At 38.9% G+C, this 18,478-nt stretch overlaps 1 protein-coding gene across 8 annotated transcripts in view; it reads left to right on the top strand.

Annotated features, from left to right (window-relative positions):
• The window catches only part of MLIP (muscular LMNA interacting protein), a 102,779-nt gene that overhangs the window by 26,356 nt on the left and 57,945 nt on the right, over positions 1-18,478 (top strand). For 6 of the 8 annotated variants that reach the window (XM_059842721.1, XM_059842722.1, XM_059842725.1 and 3 more), the window contains exons 2-3: positions 14,796-14,954; positions 16,933-17,301. In XM_059842721.1, the coding sequence (XP_059698704.1) occupies positions 14,796-14,954; positions 16,933-17,301 (528 nt within the window). Of the gene's footprint in view, positions 1-4,775; positions 4,975-6,615; positions 6,788-14,795; positions 14,955-16,932; positions 17,302-18,478 lie in introns of those variants that run through there. The other 2 variants (XM_059842727.1, XM_059842728.1) reach the window with 2 other exon arrangements.

The following is an 18,478-nucleotide window of genomic DNA, read 5'->3' as shown; positions in this document are numbered from 1 at the left end:
TAAGTCATCCCCTGTTAGCAGAGAGACATTCTCATGCTACCCAGGGGAGAAGTAATGGTAGGCTATTTAAATAAATCCATTTGCACCACAGTATTTTTTTTATTTTGCAGTTGTGGATGTCCAGCAATCCCTAGATGATTGATTCACTATCTGTACCTCCACTGATGGATAATAACCTTTAAAAATAGTCTTGCAATCAGATGCTCATGTTCCAAGAGAGAAAAACTAAGTTTGGATGAGAAAACAACTTCTGAAGTGTGCCACATTGGTAATTAGGGTTGAAACAAGCTGATAGAGTTTAGAATTTGGTCTTCTGAAGTGATACAGCATAATTCTTATGGAACTGTTCCTTTCATTAGTCTTCATGGAATGAAGTGTATTTTTAAGTAGCAGGTGCAAATGTATGAAAACCTATTTTATTTTTATTTTGATGCAATCTCAAAAACATCACAAAACCTTGCTCAAGGCTAATTTTTTTCATTTAAAAAAATCCATTAAACTGGGGAGCTCCATGTGAGCAAGGCCAAGTGTATTGTTATAGGACAAGTATATAGTCTGCTGATCTAGCTGTTTGCAAAAGCAAATCCCAAATTCTTGACACTTCACCTCCACCCACAGAACATTCTCCTGTCTTTAGTTTGAGCACACACACGCACAAAGACACGCACTTGCTCCAGAAACCATGCCAAAGCCTCTTAATCCTGAATGCTGTATTGAATGTTTGAGGTTCTAGTAAATTTGGAGTGAAAATGCAATGACTAAGAAATAGTTTGTGTCCTGTGCAGCAGACAAGGAGTTCTTAAGCAGACCTGATTTTGTTTTCATTTCACAAATCACTCTCTATAAATCTTTTTGGCTGTTGAATTTTGCCAAGAACAGCTGTGGGTCACTACAACCCTAAATCTTGTCTTTATTTAGCATTAGTGAGGAGCCAAACAAAAATGTCTGCCAATTTCTTCAAATCTGTGACTATGTCAAATGCACTGTTTTGGAAGAAGAATAAAAGGTGATGGCAGGTCACATGTGCAAATCCTTCACATGCAGCTTTCTGGCTTATTTGTGACCACAGTACAATCTCAAATGCACTGTTTTGGAAGAAGAATAAAAGCTGATGGCAGGTCAGATGTGCAGATCCTTCACCTGCAGCTTTCTGGCTTGTTTGTGACCATCAGGTGCTGCAGTGGCTCTTGGCTGCTTGCAGGCAAAAGGCAGGTTCCAGTGGGTGCTGCAAAACAAAATCTGTCACCTCAGAATTACCTAAATCTCATTTCATGCTCCGCACATCCTTCTTCCAAGGCCTTAGTGTCAGGATTTTTGAGTCAAATGCTTCCCCGACTCTGGAAGGTTGTAACACCATTATAACATGCAATAATTGTGTCTGACAATTCTGACTAGGAAAAGACTTCAGCAGAAGGAAGGTTTCAACCTTTGGTAATCTGTTTTCTGATGCTAATGGTGGAGACCTCTTTCAGATCTTATGCTGAAAAACACATCTGAGAGAGAGACATCTGAAAACAATCTGGTAGCTGGGTCATTCATCAGCACTGTAGGAAACGTGGGGTGAGTTTATTCTTGTCATTCAGAGAGACATTTTCAAAAGCAGTTCTGTCTCTCCATTCTGGTGCTTCCACCAATTATTCCCTCCTGGATTCAAGGCACCATCCAGATAAAATGAATGAAGCCAAATATGTTCTGTTAAAAGGTTTTGCTCAAGCAAACTGACTTTTTTAGTGTGGGAGAAAATACTTAAATGAAAAATTCCTGGTCCACTGCAGAACTCCAAAAGAGATGGGACCTCCTATGTACAATGGCAATATAGAGTCTGTTAAGGCAACATGCAACAAAACACAGCATCTGACTTCTACTGAAGTTAAAGGCAACCTTTTCAATTAGTGGAATTTCATAATCTACTAGTATATTTGGTAATTTTCTAAAAGAATCTTTCTTGGAAAGCAGAGTAAAAGTAATTTTTTGGTACAAGAGGTCTTTTAAAGTTACTTCAAAAAACAACTTCATTGATTTCTTAACTTTTAAATTCTTTTCTTCATGCCAGTTTCTGGTTAGTTAACAAACAAGACCTTATAGACAGGGCAGATGCAAAGTCAGAGACTGGAGCTGGGAGACAAATACTGCATGAGGGTACAGTTTTTTGGGAGAACACATGTCAGTGATTACACTTGCTTTAAGTGTCAGAAAATGGGTGTTTTAGGGAAGAGGGCTGAGCTTCTTGGGTATATCGGCCCTTTGCTCACCTTGGGTGCCTGAGTTCCCCCCTTGACCTGTGTTCTCTGCTCTAATCAAAACCTCACCTGGATAGCTGTGGCAGAACTCAGCTCCTCATCACTTTTTTCCTGAAGAAAGAGCTGTAGTCAATAGGAGCATAAAGTCCAACACTATGAAAAAGAATTTGACATAAATAGTACAACAGTGCCTTTTTTTTGTAAAAACTGCATTTAGAATATTTTAAAATAATCCAAAGATTTAGTGAAAAGTGTGAATAATTAAAATTTTATTGGATTGCCAATACATTGCTGTTAGGATGGTCTTGATACATGACCTAGAGTTTTAGGGGTTTTATTTATTTATTTATTTTTAATTTGAGACTAGCTATGCTTCTGTGTTATGTAAACTAATTAAGCTGTTCAGAAGACATTGATTATGAACCTTTCACAGATTGTGCCTTGTGCAGGCAGATAGGAGAACTTTATTAAAAATGCTTCTCATTTCTTAATATTGTTCACAGGACATATAATCTCTGGGATAAAGAATACTTGCAAGAGTCATTTGCTGATGCAGAACAAGGACTTTTATTAAGTCCAAATCTGTTTATTATCTGTAAATCTTCTAACTTGTCAAAACATTGGATGAAAAAGTAATGCATGAGTTATAGGGTCTTTGCTGTTGAATTTAAATGAAGGATATATATTTGATGTCTGGTTTAATGATCCCTGCTCTTGAAAATTAAAACTATGACTGATATCTCAAACTTACAAACTGATAACTGAATTGCTTTCACTTTTTAAAATTTAATATTACCCTCCTATTTTACTTAATTTGAATTTCAGTTTCAATTTTCACCCAAGATATATTTCTTCCCTTTTCAAAGCAAAGGCCAAGTTCAGAAACTCAGAATCATACTTGTTTTCACTCAGTTCTTGGGTGAAATTTGACTTATTTCAAGTAACTTTAAGAAAGAATGGTCCAAAGTTATTAAAAAAAAATAAATCACCATTTCTTCTGAAATCTTGTAAGATTCTCTTCAATCCAGGCATTTTAGAGCACTGCAGTAAGCAAGGGATGTACTCCCTGAACCTGTCACCTTTGCTTTTTGAGAGATTGCAGATTCATCTCCCACTAAGGCAAAAGGAGCAAAGGTCTCTTTGAATAGCTACAAAATTTTGGGCTCTAAAGCCTAGAGTTTGAAGAAGAGGGCATGTGTCTTTAGCTAATAGAAAACACAGCACAAGAGAACCTTGACTTATGAATGTTCCTAATGTCATCAAAATGCTCAATGTCCTTTTCAGGAGGAGGGACAGAATCCATCCTATGTAATGTATGTCAGGAATGTCACTTAATGCACAGCTTGAGGGTAATAAGTCCTCCTTGGTGATAAGGGTGGTTTAAGAATCTTATGAAATATACTGGAATTACTGCCAGGGCCAATCTTGATTGTACTGAGTTTATTTTGTAGTATTATGGGAAATACAGGCTTTGAACTATTTTAAGGTAACAAAAATATTTATAAAATCTATGATATTGTAGTTCTGTCAGTAAATTAATTCAATTGCTTCTTTAATCTAGAGCTGTGATTATTACATTCATGCCTTCCTCCAATTTCCTAGAATGAAGATACAACATGACAGTACAAATACATAGGAATTAAGTACTGAACCTACATTGTTTCTTACTACCTGCCAAAGTGGTTTCCATTGCATTGTCACCCGAATTCTAATATTGGGAACTCCTGAAGAAAGTATCTGTAGACAGCACATAGATTTTTGTTAATTTCAATTAGGTCCCCTCCCCTTTTTTATAATCCTTTGAGCCTCTGATCCTTTCAGTTAGTTTGCAGCATCTATGCAAAGAGTGCTATTTACACATTTTCAACTGAAACACCAAATTATTCTTTTTAACACTGACAGGGTTTTGCTTAAATTTGGGAGACTCTTCTTTAGAACCCTGACATTAGTAGCAGACTTTGTCATGAAATGTTTTCTCACTCCCCAGATTTGTTGTCTAAAGAAATTATGCTTGTTCTTGGTGCAAAATGTACAGTCTGCTGTTCTCCTACAGTTCTTCTATTCTTTCTCCTACACTCTAAAATATCTGAGGAATGGTACATGACTGTGTTTAGTGAATTATTATGCCAAAGAAGAAAAGTAACAACTTTTTTTTGGATGAGACAAAGTCAAGTTTGTATATATATAACTTAAAATTATTTAATAAGTAAAGGTATTTAATTGGAACAAGTGTAACTATTCTTCCCAATAGATAAAGTCACAGGAAAATGACCCTAGCACTGTCAAACACGTAGTATTCTTGATATCTGGGAAAGCTCAAGTTAAATGTTTGAAGACAGCTGCTTTTAAATGATTACCACAGAGAAGAAAACAAGATTCTAAGTTTGTTATCGTGCCCTCCTGTGAACGTGCAGAAGAAGCCAACAGCCATTCAGCTTTACCTTATTGTTTGCTAGTAGCTGAGTGCCAGAATAATTACTCTTTGTAGCCAGCATTCTTCTGGGCCCACACAGACCTACTCAGAAAATAGCTCATTAAAAGGACCTCTGAAAGTCCTTGCTGAGAAGGGGAAAATATGACCTCTTCTTCCGCTTTATCATAGACATTTTGTTGCTGATTTTTTAATGTTCATTTTTTATTTATCTTCCAACTGTGCTCTACATACTACAGGCAGCAGTCTGCAGGAGGAGGCATCTGAATTATCAACCCTCTGAGTTTTATTAGTAGGGGACAGGTAAGAATGCTTGTAGATGAGCTTGTATTGATTGTTCATTAAATGCCTGGCACAGATGACTGTAAAGGGTGCAGCTTCTGATGAGAAGCCTATTGCTGATAATACAAGAGGAAATAATCCATTTCTTAGAGATTGAAATATTAACTGCCTTCCCTTATGTGTGCTTTGTTTGAAAGCTGAAAATTTAGCAGCAATTTCCAAAGTACTCTGTGTATCCCTAATGTACCATCAATGAGAACTCTGTTCTCTTCTTTATGGAAGGGAGCTGAGGAATATGGGCTAGCTGGTATTACAAGACTTTCACTGCTGTCTGCTGAAATGACAGTAGAAAAAAAATGATGTCAGATTAACTAGAAGCTCTCAGTCTGGTCATGTATGGAGTAGATAAAGACTAAGGTTTTAATTTGCCTCTGTTGAAATCTCTGACAGCATTGCTTTTCTCTTTTCAAAATGCCCTTTTCTGACTGTTAAAAAACTTGTAAAATCCAGATGGCATTTTGAATCTTGGAAAACATATTTGAGAGTATGTCATGGTCATTTAGTGAGGTAACACCAAAACATGAAAGATGTGCTATTATCTGTCATTGGCATGTGGGTGGCAGCTGTACGGCCTTTTGAAAATTTAACACAACTCTTTATTAATATTCTTTGGATCCCAGCTCCAAAAATATAGTTCCTCAGCAGTACCAGTGCCCAGACACAAGTTGTAGCAGTTTGGGAAAGGAGGTACCTATTGAAGATGTGATTCTTATTTTAAAATAATAGTAATAGCAGAGTCCAAACACAGGAAAGAATATGTGCTGCCAGAAGCAAATCACATCAGCCTTTACTTTCCTTCTGCCAGATCAACTATTTTAAAATGAATACTTACTTTCTAATTAAATAAAACTTGTCCAAAACTTGTCTCAAAATCTCTTATTTTCTACAGTTTTTAAAAAATGTAAATATTTTAATAAACTAAACTGAAAAAGCCATCAAAAACTTAAACATACTTTTAACAAATTTTGTTCAGCTGAAAACAGACAGCCTTTATAAATGAGGAATATTAGAGGAAAAGGAAACTTTTAGGAAATCAGAAAATCAAAATGAGGAGACAGCTGTCAGTGGAGACATGCATGTAGTAGCTGCAGGTTGTGTATGAGTATATCACTGCATTTTGGTGTCTGGATGAGAGCAGCTGGAGCTGGTTGGTTGTATCAGGGCAGGAGGTAATGACAGGATCTGTTAACCTGGGGCATGGGAATGGGCACATTAAATCTTACAGAGGCAGCTGCAACCTCTGAGGGGGGAGTGTTGGAAACTGTCTTGTATCCTCTCTTGGAAAGAATTTTCTTTGCTGAAAGTGCTGGCAGTGGGAATGAATTTGAACCTGAAGTTGTAGTTCTTTGGGTTAGAGGACAATTTTTCTCAGAGTAAATGCTACAATTAATGGGTGACCATGGTACAAAGGGCCATTTTTGTTCATTTCTTCCTGTCAGCCTTGGATGACTGGGGTGTTCACACTGTGTTGGAGTGTTTTGGATGGAGTTATACCTGGGGAAACACAGAAAAAATGCTGTTGTGAAATAAATAATGTTGTGCTTGCCAAAATGCTGAAGTGCTCTTGCTTAGAGCAGGTTTGCCTCAAAGTACTGAGCCCTACATCCAGCATGTCCTCATAAAGGTCCATGAGGGATTTCACATACAGCTGCTAACCTGGAGAAGTTTGAAGTGTAACTCATCTGCTGAAGTGGGGCTGTACCAGTCCTCCTCCAGGTGCATCTAAGCAAGCCAGCCAAGCAGTGCTTCAAAACTGAGCAGAAACCTTGCACAGGTGGGAAATGCTCAGTCTCATTTCCTGCATCCAAATCACTACTAAACCTCAAAGGAGGTAAGACCAGGCACCTTGTGCAACTCATGCAAGCTAGAGAAGCACATACAGACATGCAAAAATTTCTAGTTACTCTAACTGGAAAATTACCAGTCTAATCACAGAATTACAATGTTGTTAATTCCCTTTTCCCTGACAGGAACAAGTTGAAGGAAACCCTTCTCAAAAACAATATTTATAAGAACCCTTTTGCTAGTCAAGGTATTAAGAGAATGAGGCTGTTGTTATCAATGCAGATAATTTTTCACTGGGTGTGTTTGGTTACTCAAGCAGCTTTCTCAAACCCTCATGCACTAACTCATACCCAGCTGGAGCCACAGCTCTTTGTGCAGAAGTAGAAAGCTTTACTGTGCCTTTGGCTTCCTAGGGAATGAGCTGTATGTGTAATCCTGTGGTCTTTGGGTACGGCAGATACAGGGGGGGGTTCGACTTGTTCATTGCTGATTCCAGTGTGTCCTGGTGGTCTTGGGCTGATGCTTGGTATTCTGAATTTATCATTTATTTTGTATTCAACCTGACCACTAATCCCCTGACTTTATCCATTTGGGAAAGACTTTTGTGCACTACCTCTCACACTGACCCTCTCTTCAATCTGTTTTCTCTCAGCACCTCCTCATTGTACTGCTCGCCCAAGTGCACACAAACTCTCACATACATGAGACTTATGGTGTAGTCTAGGTACAGACATATACTTAAAGTCCAAACAGCCCTATTATTGCAGCTCATTCCCAAAGATCTCACAGCTGAAAGCAACCTAGACAACTTTCTCATTTCTACCTCTTTTATTTTCCATGTATCGTTATGGAAGCTGCCAGCATCTCCAGTTGTTTGCAGGAAGGTGGATGATGGTGGGATGGGGCTTACCCAGGATTTTGGGCCCACTTGAAGCTACTTTACTGTCTTTGTTAACAGTTTACTTGTTCCTCCTTCATCAGCCAGAACATCCTAAATCTAAATTTAATGGTGTTTGATAAGTTTTGGGTATGCCACATACTGGTTTTTTGCTTGCTCTGTTATCCTTAATACCAGCACACAAGGTTACATTCCTGTAGTGAGTAATAACTTATTATTAACGATTTGTGCTTGTAACCCTAAGGCTCCTATTCCACACTTGCACTTTCAAGGCTTCTGCTATTATCTTGTCCTTGTACTTTTGGAAGCATCTTTTAAAATCCCTTGTTTTTCTTCAGCAGCCTTCAAGCTATGAGAGCATGACATGTAGTATTAGCACATATATATCCTTTTTCTGGAGTCACTCTCTAGTTAATCCAGTGTACAAAATTAATGGTGTAATGGTCTGCTTGGAGATGAGCTCAATTGATTAAAACCTATGCTAAGAATGCCAAGGTTGTAGGTTCAATCCCTGGCCACTCACAACAAAAAAAATGAGTTGGACTCATTGATCCTTATGGGTTCCTTCCAACTCAGACTATTCTGTCATTCTATCAATAAGAGGGTGTAGTTTTCAACACGTGCAGGGGTATGTGCAGGCATAGCTGTGATGCTGGGCACCACCTGCTTCCAAACTGCATTGCTTGCAGCAATGTCACTGGTGTGCTCCCTAACTTGCTCTGCAATATGTTTTTGGAAGGAGGACAGCAGAGATGCTCACCTGTGGTGGCTGCACCACTGGGCTTGGTTCTCCTCAGGTGTGGCAGGCAGGACTGGCAGTGCTCAGGGTGTGGTGGCAGAATGTCATGGGAATTGGTGGCACGTGAGCCTCAGCTCTGCGGGGAGGGAGCTGCTCTGGCTGAAACCCCTCTGCCCCTCAACCTCTCAGACATTTTGTGACACCAAAAGGCAAATGGCTGATGTGGGATACTATAAAATTGAAGTTCCTTGCTAGCATCACCCCACAAGACTGATGTCTTAGTTCTGACAGAGGTAAGGAGGGATTTATTTATCCTCCCAGTGCTTGTTTTGAAAAAACACCCTCTTATTGATGGGCACAGCCTTTGGGAAAACACAATGAGGGGAATTATGTCATATAGATTAATGAGAATGTGCTTTAAGGTTGCTGTGAGGGTAACAGCAGCATTTTGGGATTCTCTTACAGGGCTGAAATTGCAAGAAACTTACAGGAAAAAGGAATAAATTCTAATTTTCAATTTCTCACTGAGTAATCAAGTCGGAACTGTTCAAAAATGGACTGGAAAATGGGGATCTGTTTTGCCTCTCTGCTATACTAATGTGACTCACCAGTGTGCAGCCTTTTTTGTTTGGCAGAGGTATCATGACATTGCATAAGAATATATTATGGATATCAGTTTTTAAATGTATCTGCTAATGTGCTAGTATGAATGCTTTACATATGAAGGCAGAAGTCCTATGACCTTGTAGTTTCTAGGCAGATATTTTTCTTAATCTGCAGGCACTGGATTTGATCTGAAGTCTCACATTTCCCAAGAGGTCTTCTGACAATGATCAATCTAAAAAATTTGATAAACAATCCATGTGCATGTGAGACAACACCATTTTTTTGTTTTGTTTTGATTTTTAAATAGTTTTCTTTTGCCTTCAAACTTTTTCAGTCTACTTTTGTCAGTCCTTGACTGCCTCATGTGGAAGGCCAGATGGCAAGCCTGGCCATACTAGTGCAAAATCAGCAACAAGATTTCAGCTTAATTTCTGGTTGATCCACACAGCAAAACGAGCACAGGACAGCCAGAAGGAAGTGGTGATTGCCTGCTGAAGGAGGAGCTAGGGGCAGTCTGGGTGTGGCACAACCTAGCTGTGGTTTTGTACATGGGTGATGGATAGAGCAGCTTGGAAGTTACAACACAGTGTTTTAACTTGGAGGATGCTGCTTCTTAGGAAGTTTAGGAAACTGAAAGCAAATAAGCAGTTTAAGGGTGTCAGGGACACTAGAAATATAATTTAAAGACCCAGATCATCTTAGGGTCTAATATTTTATGACCATTTAGTCACACTACATTTAATTAAGTCAAGTAAGCATGACAGGCAAGGTATTTTACTTGCCTTTAGCAAAAGGAGGAAATTAAATGTTATTTTTACTTACTTTTCATCAAACTTAGCTGCATATGTGTAGAGCAGTATCAAAGAGCAATTACAGTTGTACAAAGTCTGCTGGGCTGAAGAGCTAATTAAACTGATGTTTGAAAAAACCCACTTAATCTGAATGAGCTCTTGCATTTTGAATAATAGATTAATTTTTTTTTACTCTTATTCATTTGCTCTTTCTAGTGCTTTCCACACATCACACATTAATTTTCAAGAGATACTTGTCTGCATTTGAGTGTGTGTTGATGTAATGAAAGAAGCACAAACGATTTGCTGAAGGTGATAAAATGGGCACATCACAAAGCTTGGGGAAGCTTCTGGACCACAGTTATCCTTGGGAACTTTGGCACAAACTTCATCTTGAGTGTAATTTCATTCTGGACTTTTGGAGTGGGTTTAGCTTTTTCCTCTGAAGTTTCACAGTGAGAAAGTTGGTGTTCAGATGATCATCTGCTGCTGTTTGTAAAAGGTTTTAGAAAAGCCAGAGCTCATTACACAATAAGCAGCTAATCCATATTAGGTTACTGTGATAGCTATAATGAGTCAGGATATGAAGATAGGCTAAAGATTCTTACATCTCATTCACTGATAGTTCCATCTGACTGGATTTTTCTCTGTCTCTAGGAGGAGGCAATGTCTCTTTGTGGTTTGACTTTAGTCTGGACATAGAAAAGGAGTTTAAGGAGAGATTGCAGAACTCAGGCTGTGTTTTTGGATGGCCCCTCTCCCTAGTTGGGTGAATGAGAGCTGTGCTCTTTCTGAGTGTCAGAGCTATATTTATCACTCAGGAATTGTGGGCATGTGAATTTGTGCTCTGACCAAAACAGTACTTCAGTCAACGTGTTTCTATGTCATGATGTACACACTTGTTATTTGGCTATTATTTACTCATAATTTCCTTTTCTGTCCTTTAAACAAATAAATATCTTCAAAGGAAGAACTAGATGTTTCAAGAATGAGGTTTTCTCAGGGTGTTGTTTTATTAATAGAATGACTTACATTAACAAATCAGTGGAAGAAGTGGTAACGTGAACCAGCATATTGAATTTCACTTTAGCAATCTGTATTCCAGAAGGAAGTCCTGAGAAGCAATCATTGACAATAGAACCTCTATTTAAATTACAAAATAGGCAGCATGCTGAATGCATATGGAGCATATGAGAGATTAAATAGAAGTGTTTGTTTGTGTTCATAAGGTAACCGAGACAATAAATATGGGCTCTACAACTAAGGACTACAGAAGCTGTGGTAATGAAAACAATAATTAATATGATTTAAGTTACTATCCCCAGGGCAATTGTAAATTGATGGTATTAATTATGCAACAAACCTGTTTGTAAATTGATGACATAGGAGCTCATGGAAGTCATCTAGAATAAATTTTTCATTTTGAAGCTTTTTGGCCATATATTATGAAGCTGCCAATAGACACCAATGGATTTTCGAAGGTTATTTATATTAAACTCTATAATTTGTATTATTCAAAAAACTAATTATTATGATGGCTGCAATTATAAACAATCAGTTATTTCATGTGCATAAGATTGATTATATAATATAAACCAGAATTCCTTAGTATTGAATTCAATAGATGTCACATTTGGTATTTTTCTGCCACTGTAACTGTATTGATTCAAGTGAATTCCAGCAGCAGGGAATGTATGATATTGAATTACCTCTGCTGTTACTACTGATTACAGAGAAAAGATGATAAGAAGTTTAATATATTTTTTAATATATATTTGAATTTTAAGCTTTTTTCTTTATTGTTTACCTCCATATATCAGAGTGGCTGTTAACAGGTGTAATGAAGCACTGGAGGTCCAGCCTCTTCATTTCTTCTCAGTTCTTCAAGGCTAGAAATATCAGCCAGAGAGAGAGATGGTAAATGAAATGAGTATATAAAAAAAGGTGCAAAACTCTTTTTTCTACCTTAAAGAAGGAAGTAGTATGTAACAGTTCCTTCTGCTTGGTATTGTTAAATGAAAACTTAAATTTTAAAATGTCAAAGTATTTTTGTTTATTTAAAAAAAATAAAATGAAAGTAAGCGTTTAAAAATAATTTAAAGCCACAAATATTTCTCATTTGTTTTCCCTCAGTGGCAATGCTTGTGTTTTCTGGCTAGTCATGTGATATTTGCTTGTCTAGGTTTCTGTGAAGCAGCTTAGATTGCATGACCAGTTTTACCTGCTGGAAGTACCTGTTTCTCAATTGCTATGAGTGAAACTAAGAGGAGCACAGTCCTGTCACTGCCTAGTGCAGTATCTAGCAGCTTGAAACTGTCTGAAATGCAGTAATTGTATTTGCTTGTGTATGCTTTCTAAACTTTAGGAAAATAATATACACTAGGGGAATATAAATAATGTCATGATTTAATGGCATCTCCCACCTGAAAAAAAAAAATCTTATTTGTCTATTTTTATGTATTTTCCAATCATAGTTTTAGCTTGCAAGCAATTTTGGTGATTATTGTCTTTAGGCCAAAGACAGCAAGGTTTACTTTGTGAGTTCTGTAATTTTTCCACCAAAGCAATAAAATTGGAAGTGCAGGGTAAGACACATACAAAATAAGGTGATATCAAGATATCTCCATTACTGTGCAACAGCCTGGAGCCTCTAGTCTAATTTCTTGTTTGTATTTTCTCGTTACAAATATGCAGATAAAATAGTGGGAGTTTAGCAGTTCTGACACATTATATTGGAATTTGCCATAAATCTGTTTGTGTTTGGGCTTGCTCTTTGTACACTTATTCCCTCTCTTCCTTTTTCTTTTATAAGGAATGTTTTGCACTCTGGCTCAAAAATGTCCAGTGATACAGAACAGCTGCTGTCAAGTGTCAAAACAAGAGCCTGACTAAAGGGTGAGGTAGGGGGGGAAAATGTTTTTAAAGGCAACCAAGGTAGTCAAAGTCATCAGCTGCACTTCCCAATTAGAGAGAGAAGATGAAAGCAAAACTACAGGTCTCCAGGAAAGCAAAGGCCATCTCTAGCTGATTTTAGTGTAGACCCAGGTAGGGTGTAAGACTGCAGTGAATTGTGTTAGCTGTACAGAAACCACTGGTGCTGATGTGATGCTCCTGCCTGTGTGCAGGTAATCCTGCCCCTTGAAGGCACCTTTGGGTGCAGCAGGTGCTGGGCTGGAGGTGGCATCCCTGGCTGTGCCGTGGGGAGTGGCAGCCGCTCGCCAGCGAGTGTCCTTGAGTACTGATGGTACTCGGCTGGCTTGGATCAGGTGCAAGGACTAGGTGTTCATTGTGCTGGCTAATAATATCTAAAAGCTATGTTGGTCTGTTATGAAAAGCAATGATCAGACTCAAGTACCTTAGCTCCTGAGAGAAGGACAGAGCTGTTGTTTCTCCTTCACATAAAATAACATCCTGAGCTCCTGGCATGGTGCAGCATTTAGCTGCTATTCTTTCACTGTTGATTCAGGCCATACATTATTTATTCCAGTGCTTGGTCACTTGTGGGAAATGGAGGGGGAAGTAAAAGTAGGAGAGCACCTTGTACCTGCACACCTGGATGTGTCTGAGAGAGCACAGTTGTTCCAAACTGCAGAGGAAAGAGCAGTTGACAGCATTTCTACATATAACCTGCCTCTGTTTTGCCCAAGCAATCCAGGAGACAGCTGTTAGTAGAAGTAACTTATATTTGCCTAGAGTTTTTTGAAACTGGAAATCTGTGTCCATCATTTTAATGTTCCAGCCACAAGGTGATCAAGTAATGTAAACCATAATTCTGCTCTGTTCCATAATTGCTATTTACTTATGGATGCAAATTACGAAGAAGCATAATGAGAGTCATAGCTCTTCAATTTGTTTCACTTCAAACAAGCAAGCAAGCAAAAAAAAAAAGCTGAGTCAATAATCATGTTTTCCTGTATGAGTCAATACTGTTCAACCTTCTGCATATTAGAGTTCATTGAAAAGATAATTACCAGCCATAAGATTTACATAAGATATAACAAAGGAATATCAATGTACTTCATCGTTTTGAATTAGAAAAAAGAATTTTTTACACCAACAAGTAGTGGGAAAGTCAGTGTGTCAGGTTCAGTAGTTTGGGGTGTGGCTCCCTCTATTTACCTGGGGAAGGCATGTGCAGTTCCTCTTCCTGATACCTGGCAAAGCAACTGAGAGTTGTATGATGATGTGGACTTCCTCTGCCTGGTCCATCTCCTGTGAAGGGGATTCAAGTGATCAGAGAGCACTGTGATAAAATCAAACATTTAGGTGAAATTGCCTTCATTGTCTTTGGTGCATTCAGCCCTATACACACAGTCCTACTGAGAGGGCAACAGGGGGAAGGAGAAACAAGCAGACAGACAAACAACGAGTTGGTGTATGTGGCTGGGAAGCCCAAAGAAAATGGAGAAGATACTTAAATTGCAATTTATTTCTGATATTGCTCAGAATTAGCTGCATTTGCATTAGAAAATGTGAACATATTTTGCTTTTTTTTTTTTTCCAGAGCAAAAGGTTTTCCAATTTGGTTTTTGTTATGCAAATACTCTAGGGGCTGTAATTTGCCCAGATACACTGGTAAAATTGAATTTTTGTTCTACTAAAGTGGAGTTAAACAAAGATGAAAACAGCCCTGAAATGGATTAAATATGGTTTCCTGATTTTGTTATGGAAAATTGAAAGAATAGCAAGCTATCAAACAGAAGTTCTCCTGTCTGCTGAGCCAAACCACTAGAATATAGAGAATGTTGATGAGTATAACCAAGACAGTCTTTTGTCTGTTAAATAAGGCTTTAATACTCAATTAGCCAGTTAAAAACCCCCACCAAAACAATGACAGGTAGAGTTAAAAACAGACGTGTAAGTTATATAAATTCATTATTTCATGTTACTCATATTATCTCAATTCTGATAAAAAATTGTCTTTATTTGGATAAAGAAGATGAATTAATTTTGTGTTTTGCAGGTCTCTTCTCAAGAATCTGGGACCAAACCATTGACCTTCACATTCGTACCATCCATTGGACAGCTTCCAACTCATTTTGAGGTTGTGGATATCTCTAAGTTCCTTGTGACAATTCCAGAGGAACCAAAGGACCTGAGCAATCAAAACATTGTAAATAAGGTAGATTTTTGTTTGCATCACTTTTTGCACTTCTTCAAATGATAAAGAAAATTTTATTCTGAGCATTGCTGAAATGAAGCCCTTTCCCTTGAATGGTTTCTTGGCTTGTGCTTGGTTTAATTACCAAGATGTGGAATCATTGTTCAAGAGAAGGTGAGTGTCTGCTCAGTAGCTTGCTTTGCCTTTGGCAGACTTTATATTGGAAGGAAACCCTTGATCATCTCAATTCTGCACTCTGTCAGTCATGCAATGGCAGAGGGGCATTCCTTCTAGATCTTCATGACAGCAAGGTTGTGTGCAAGGAGTGTTATCACATGGGAATTGACCAGGAGTTGTTCACTGGATCCTGGTTTCAGCAAATGCCAGTGCTGTGGCTTCCAGAAAGGTGCCAATTCCTTTCATAGCTGCATAGTAATGCATCAAAGTGGAAGTGAGCTTTTGATTTTTGGAAACTTGTCCCTATGATTTCCTGCAACAGTGAAGCCAGCTGCACAACATTCCTGGCTCTCCCTCCTTTAGTCAAGCCTTTGTTTGTTCCTTTCCTGCCTCACGACACTTAATGTTTATTTTATTCCATGCTGCTTGAAAGGCTACCACAATCCTCAGGTTAATATTAGTGCTTCTGGCAATTCTGGTTTTGTGTAACAGCTCTTTCCCTGGGACATTGCTGGGGCTGCAGTTCTGGGTGCTTTGCCATGTAATAAAATTTCCAGAGGAGTTCACTGCCCTCTGACCTGAACATGTTCCAACATTTCAGTGACCTATCTGTCGAAAAAGGGGTTAGGTCCAGCCAAAGGATGGATGTATTTGAAGAGACATTCACTGGAATATTATTTGCAGGTGGTTTAACTAATTAGTTACACTTACAGCTGCTCAGTATTGGTTTTGTTATAAGTAATGCCCAGGCTAAAGCAGAATCAGGTCTTCCTGTGTTTCTCTTCCCCATGTGTCTCTCTGTAGACAGAGGAAACTCTTCTGGCAGTTGATGCAGTTGTGAGGCCTTCATAGCACAGATTAGTCCCTCTTCTGAAATGTCTAGAACTTGAACAATGTTTCGACAGCCAACATCAAATAATCCAAATAACATTGTCAAACTCATAGGGGTGATATCCCCCTTTGTGTTCCAATATTTTTTCTAAGAACTGAGCTCCAGGACTCATGGAGCTGCCAGTGAAGTGGAAATTTGTAATTACCATGTTCTTCAAGCAGCATTCAAATATGAGCCCCATCTGGAGGCTTCCTCTTGCAGTACACAATATGTCTATTCATTTACCTGATTCCTCCTCTGAGGGAAACATGATTCACCATAGCAGTTTCGATATCGAACACTTTAATGATACGTGTGTCGTGTGCAGTCTGCACTATTCCTGCTTTCATCCAAAGCATGCTTGAGAAGTGACATACTGGATGTGGAAATTGCGGAAAATACGAGGAACAATTGTGGTCTGTGCTGTGAAGCTTGAACACACAGCAAAGCTCTCTGACCTCTGAGTCTTTTGCTCTCTTCGAAGAATGCCTTGTCTTAAGGGCCTTTGTTTCTTCATTAATATGTATAGGTTTTGTCCCAGATTTGTCTGTCAGATTCCTCTGAGGAGCATTGTCTGCTCCGTGGATCCCGCGGCCGGGGTGCCTTCCCACCGTGTCTGGCGTGGCGCAGTGTGACAGTTCACTCGGCTCGGCTGCACCCTCCTTCCCAGCCCCTGTGCCAGCCCTGTCTGGGGCCATCGCTGTCTCAGAGCCCCCTGCTGCTCTGTGAGCTGCTGGGAAGGCAGCCCCCACAGCACTGGCTGGGGGCTGGAAGCTGGGACTCCCTGGGGAAGTGGCTTCTGCTGTGTACTCACGTCTAAATTCTTCATTTGCCCACTGCACTTTTGGTGGTGCAGAGACAGCCACTACCTAAAGCCAAAATTGCTTCACAATTTGGGGAACACAAATAAAATGCAGTTAATTGGGATCTTTTTCCTTGTGTCTTTTGCAGTCTGACGCAGTCTCTGATGAGCTGGTCTTAAAGAGTGGGGCCAAACGTGGCAGTGTGTCCACTGTCTGTGCAGGCAGCACCCAAACGGCTTTCCCGTCCCTGGGGTGGAATTCAAGCAAAGGAGAAATGCAGGAGAATGACCTTTTTAAGGCTGAGTTTATCCTGATTACGGACTCCGGTGATGAAGATGAAGTAGCTGCTGCCTCAAGCAATGTTCATCAGCCTTCCAATGGCTACAGTCCCATCAGTGCTCAGCTGCTGACCACTTCCCACGTTTCCCCTGGCACCGAGGCAGGGAAACCTCCTGGCGATGGGCACCTTCCAGGTCTTGCTCTTTCCCACAGTACTACTGATCCACAAAAACATCAGGTAACGAGCTCTTTAGACTCTAGAGATAACCTTTGCTTTCTAAACCTTTCAGGATGTGGAGCCAGTTTGTGCAGCAGCTGGGTCAATTTGTTCTTTAATTAACATTTTCATTGGCCATTTCTGTAATGTTTGAACCTTAAGGAGGTGGCCCAACCCTTTTGGCTTGCATCCTCTCCATATGATTCTGTGTGTGTGTGTGGAGCAGATAAGGCAGATCTATTCTTTCCTTTAAGAGCAGCTCATCATGACAGCAAGTTAATCAGGAGATGTTAGATTCCTAGCTAGTCTAAATTGGGTAAGGTCATTGAAATCAGTGGAGCCTCGAGATCATTTGAATTATTAGCATCAGACTTCCCTGACCTAGATTCTTTTTTGTCCTAAGCAGCTCTTGCAGTTCTTTATGCAATAGAAGGAAGCTTTAACAATCCTATTATTCTGGTTGTTGGTTGGTACACCTGACTTTGCACAGGTGTAGAGAACTAATGAAGATGACATTTCTATTTTATGTGGATCTTTATAGGTGCATTTATCAACTTATTAAATTTTCAATTCTCCCTGGGGCATTTCCAAAGAGAGTCTTTGAAACATATAATTTACAAAATGCATCAATCCAAACTACTGCATGAAAAGTTAATGTCTCCCCTCTTGGGAAAAATACTGATTTATATTGATGGGAGTATATGCAGTGGAAAATTCCACCTTTAAAAAAATAACAATATCCATGTCACATGAAATAAATTCAGGCATTTCCTTTGACCTTGACTGGGTTACCATCACTTGAAAATGCAATTCTTCATTGATAGTTTAAAAACAAATGTTAAGCATGACTACTTTGTTTCTGAAAATGATTTCCAGATTTCCTATCTTGTGTTGAAATACTTTTGCCACTCATTTTTTTCATAAAAATTCAGAGTCAATTTATGATAGAAGACATTGTGGATAAGAAATCCACTCTGGTTTGGGATTCACAGCAATATGAAATGTTCATTTCTTCTGAGAAACTCCCAGTAAAGTCAGTGAGAATTTTCCATGAGGAAGGGTAAAGTCATAGGTAAGCATATATAGAGGAAGCAGCCTGTAAAAAAATACTTGTTCTGAGGAAATACAAATTTACTTTAGCAATGTTCAGGCTTACTTGGGTATTTTTTAAAAAAGCTTTTACAGAAATTGGGTGAAT

The sequence above is a fragment of the Haemorhous mexicanus genome, chromosome 3 (assembly GCF_027477595.1).
Source record: "Haemorhous mexicanus isolate bHaeMex1 chromosome 3, bHaeMex1.pri, whole genome shotgun sequence".
NCBI lineage: Eukaryota > Metazoa > Chordata > Aves > Passeriformes > Fringillidae > Haemorhous > Haemorhous mexicanus.
Note: the sequence above shows the minus strand (reverse complement) of the source record. Positions and strands in the feature narration are given on the sequence as shown.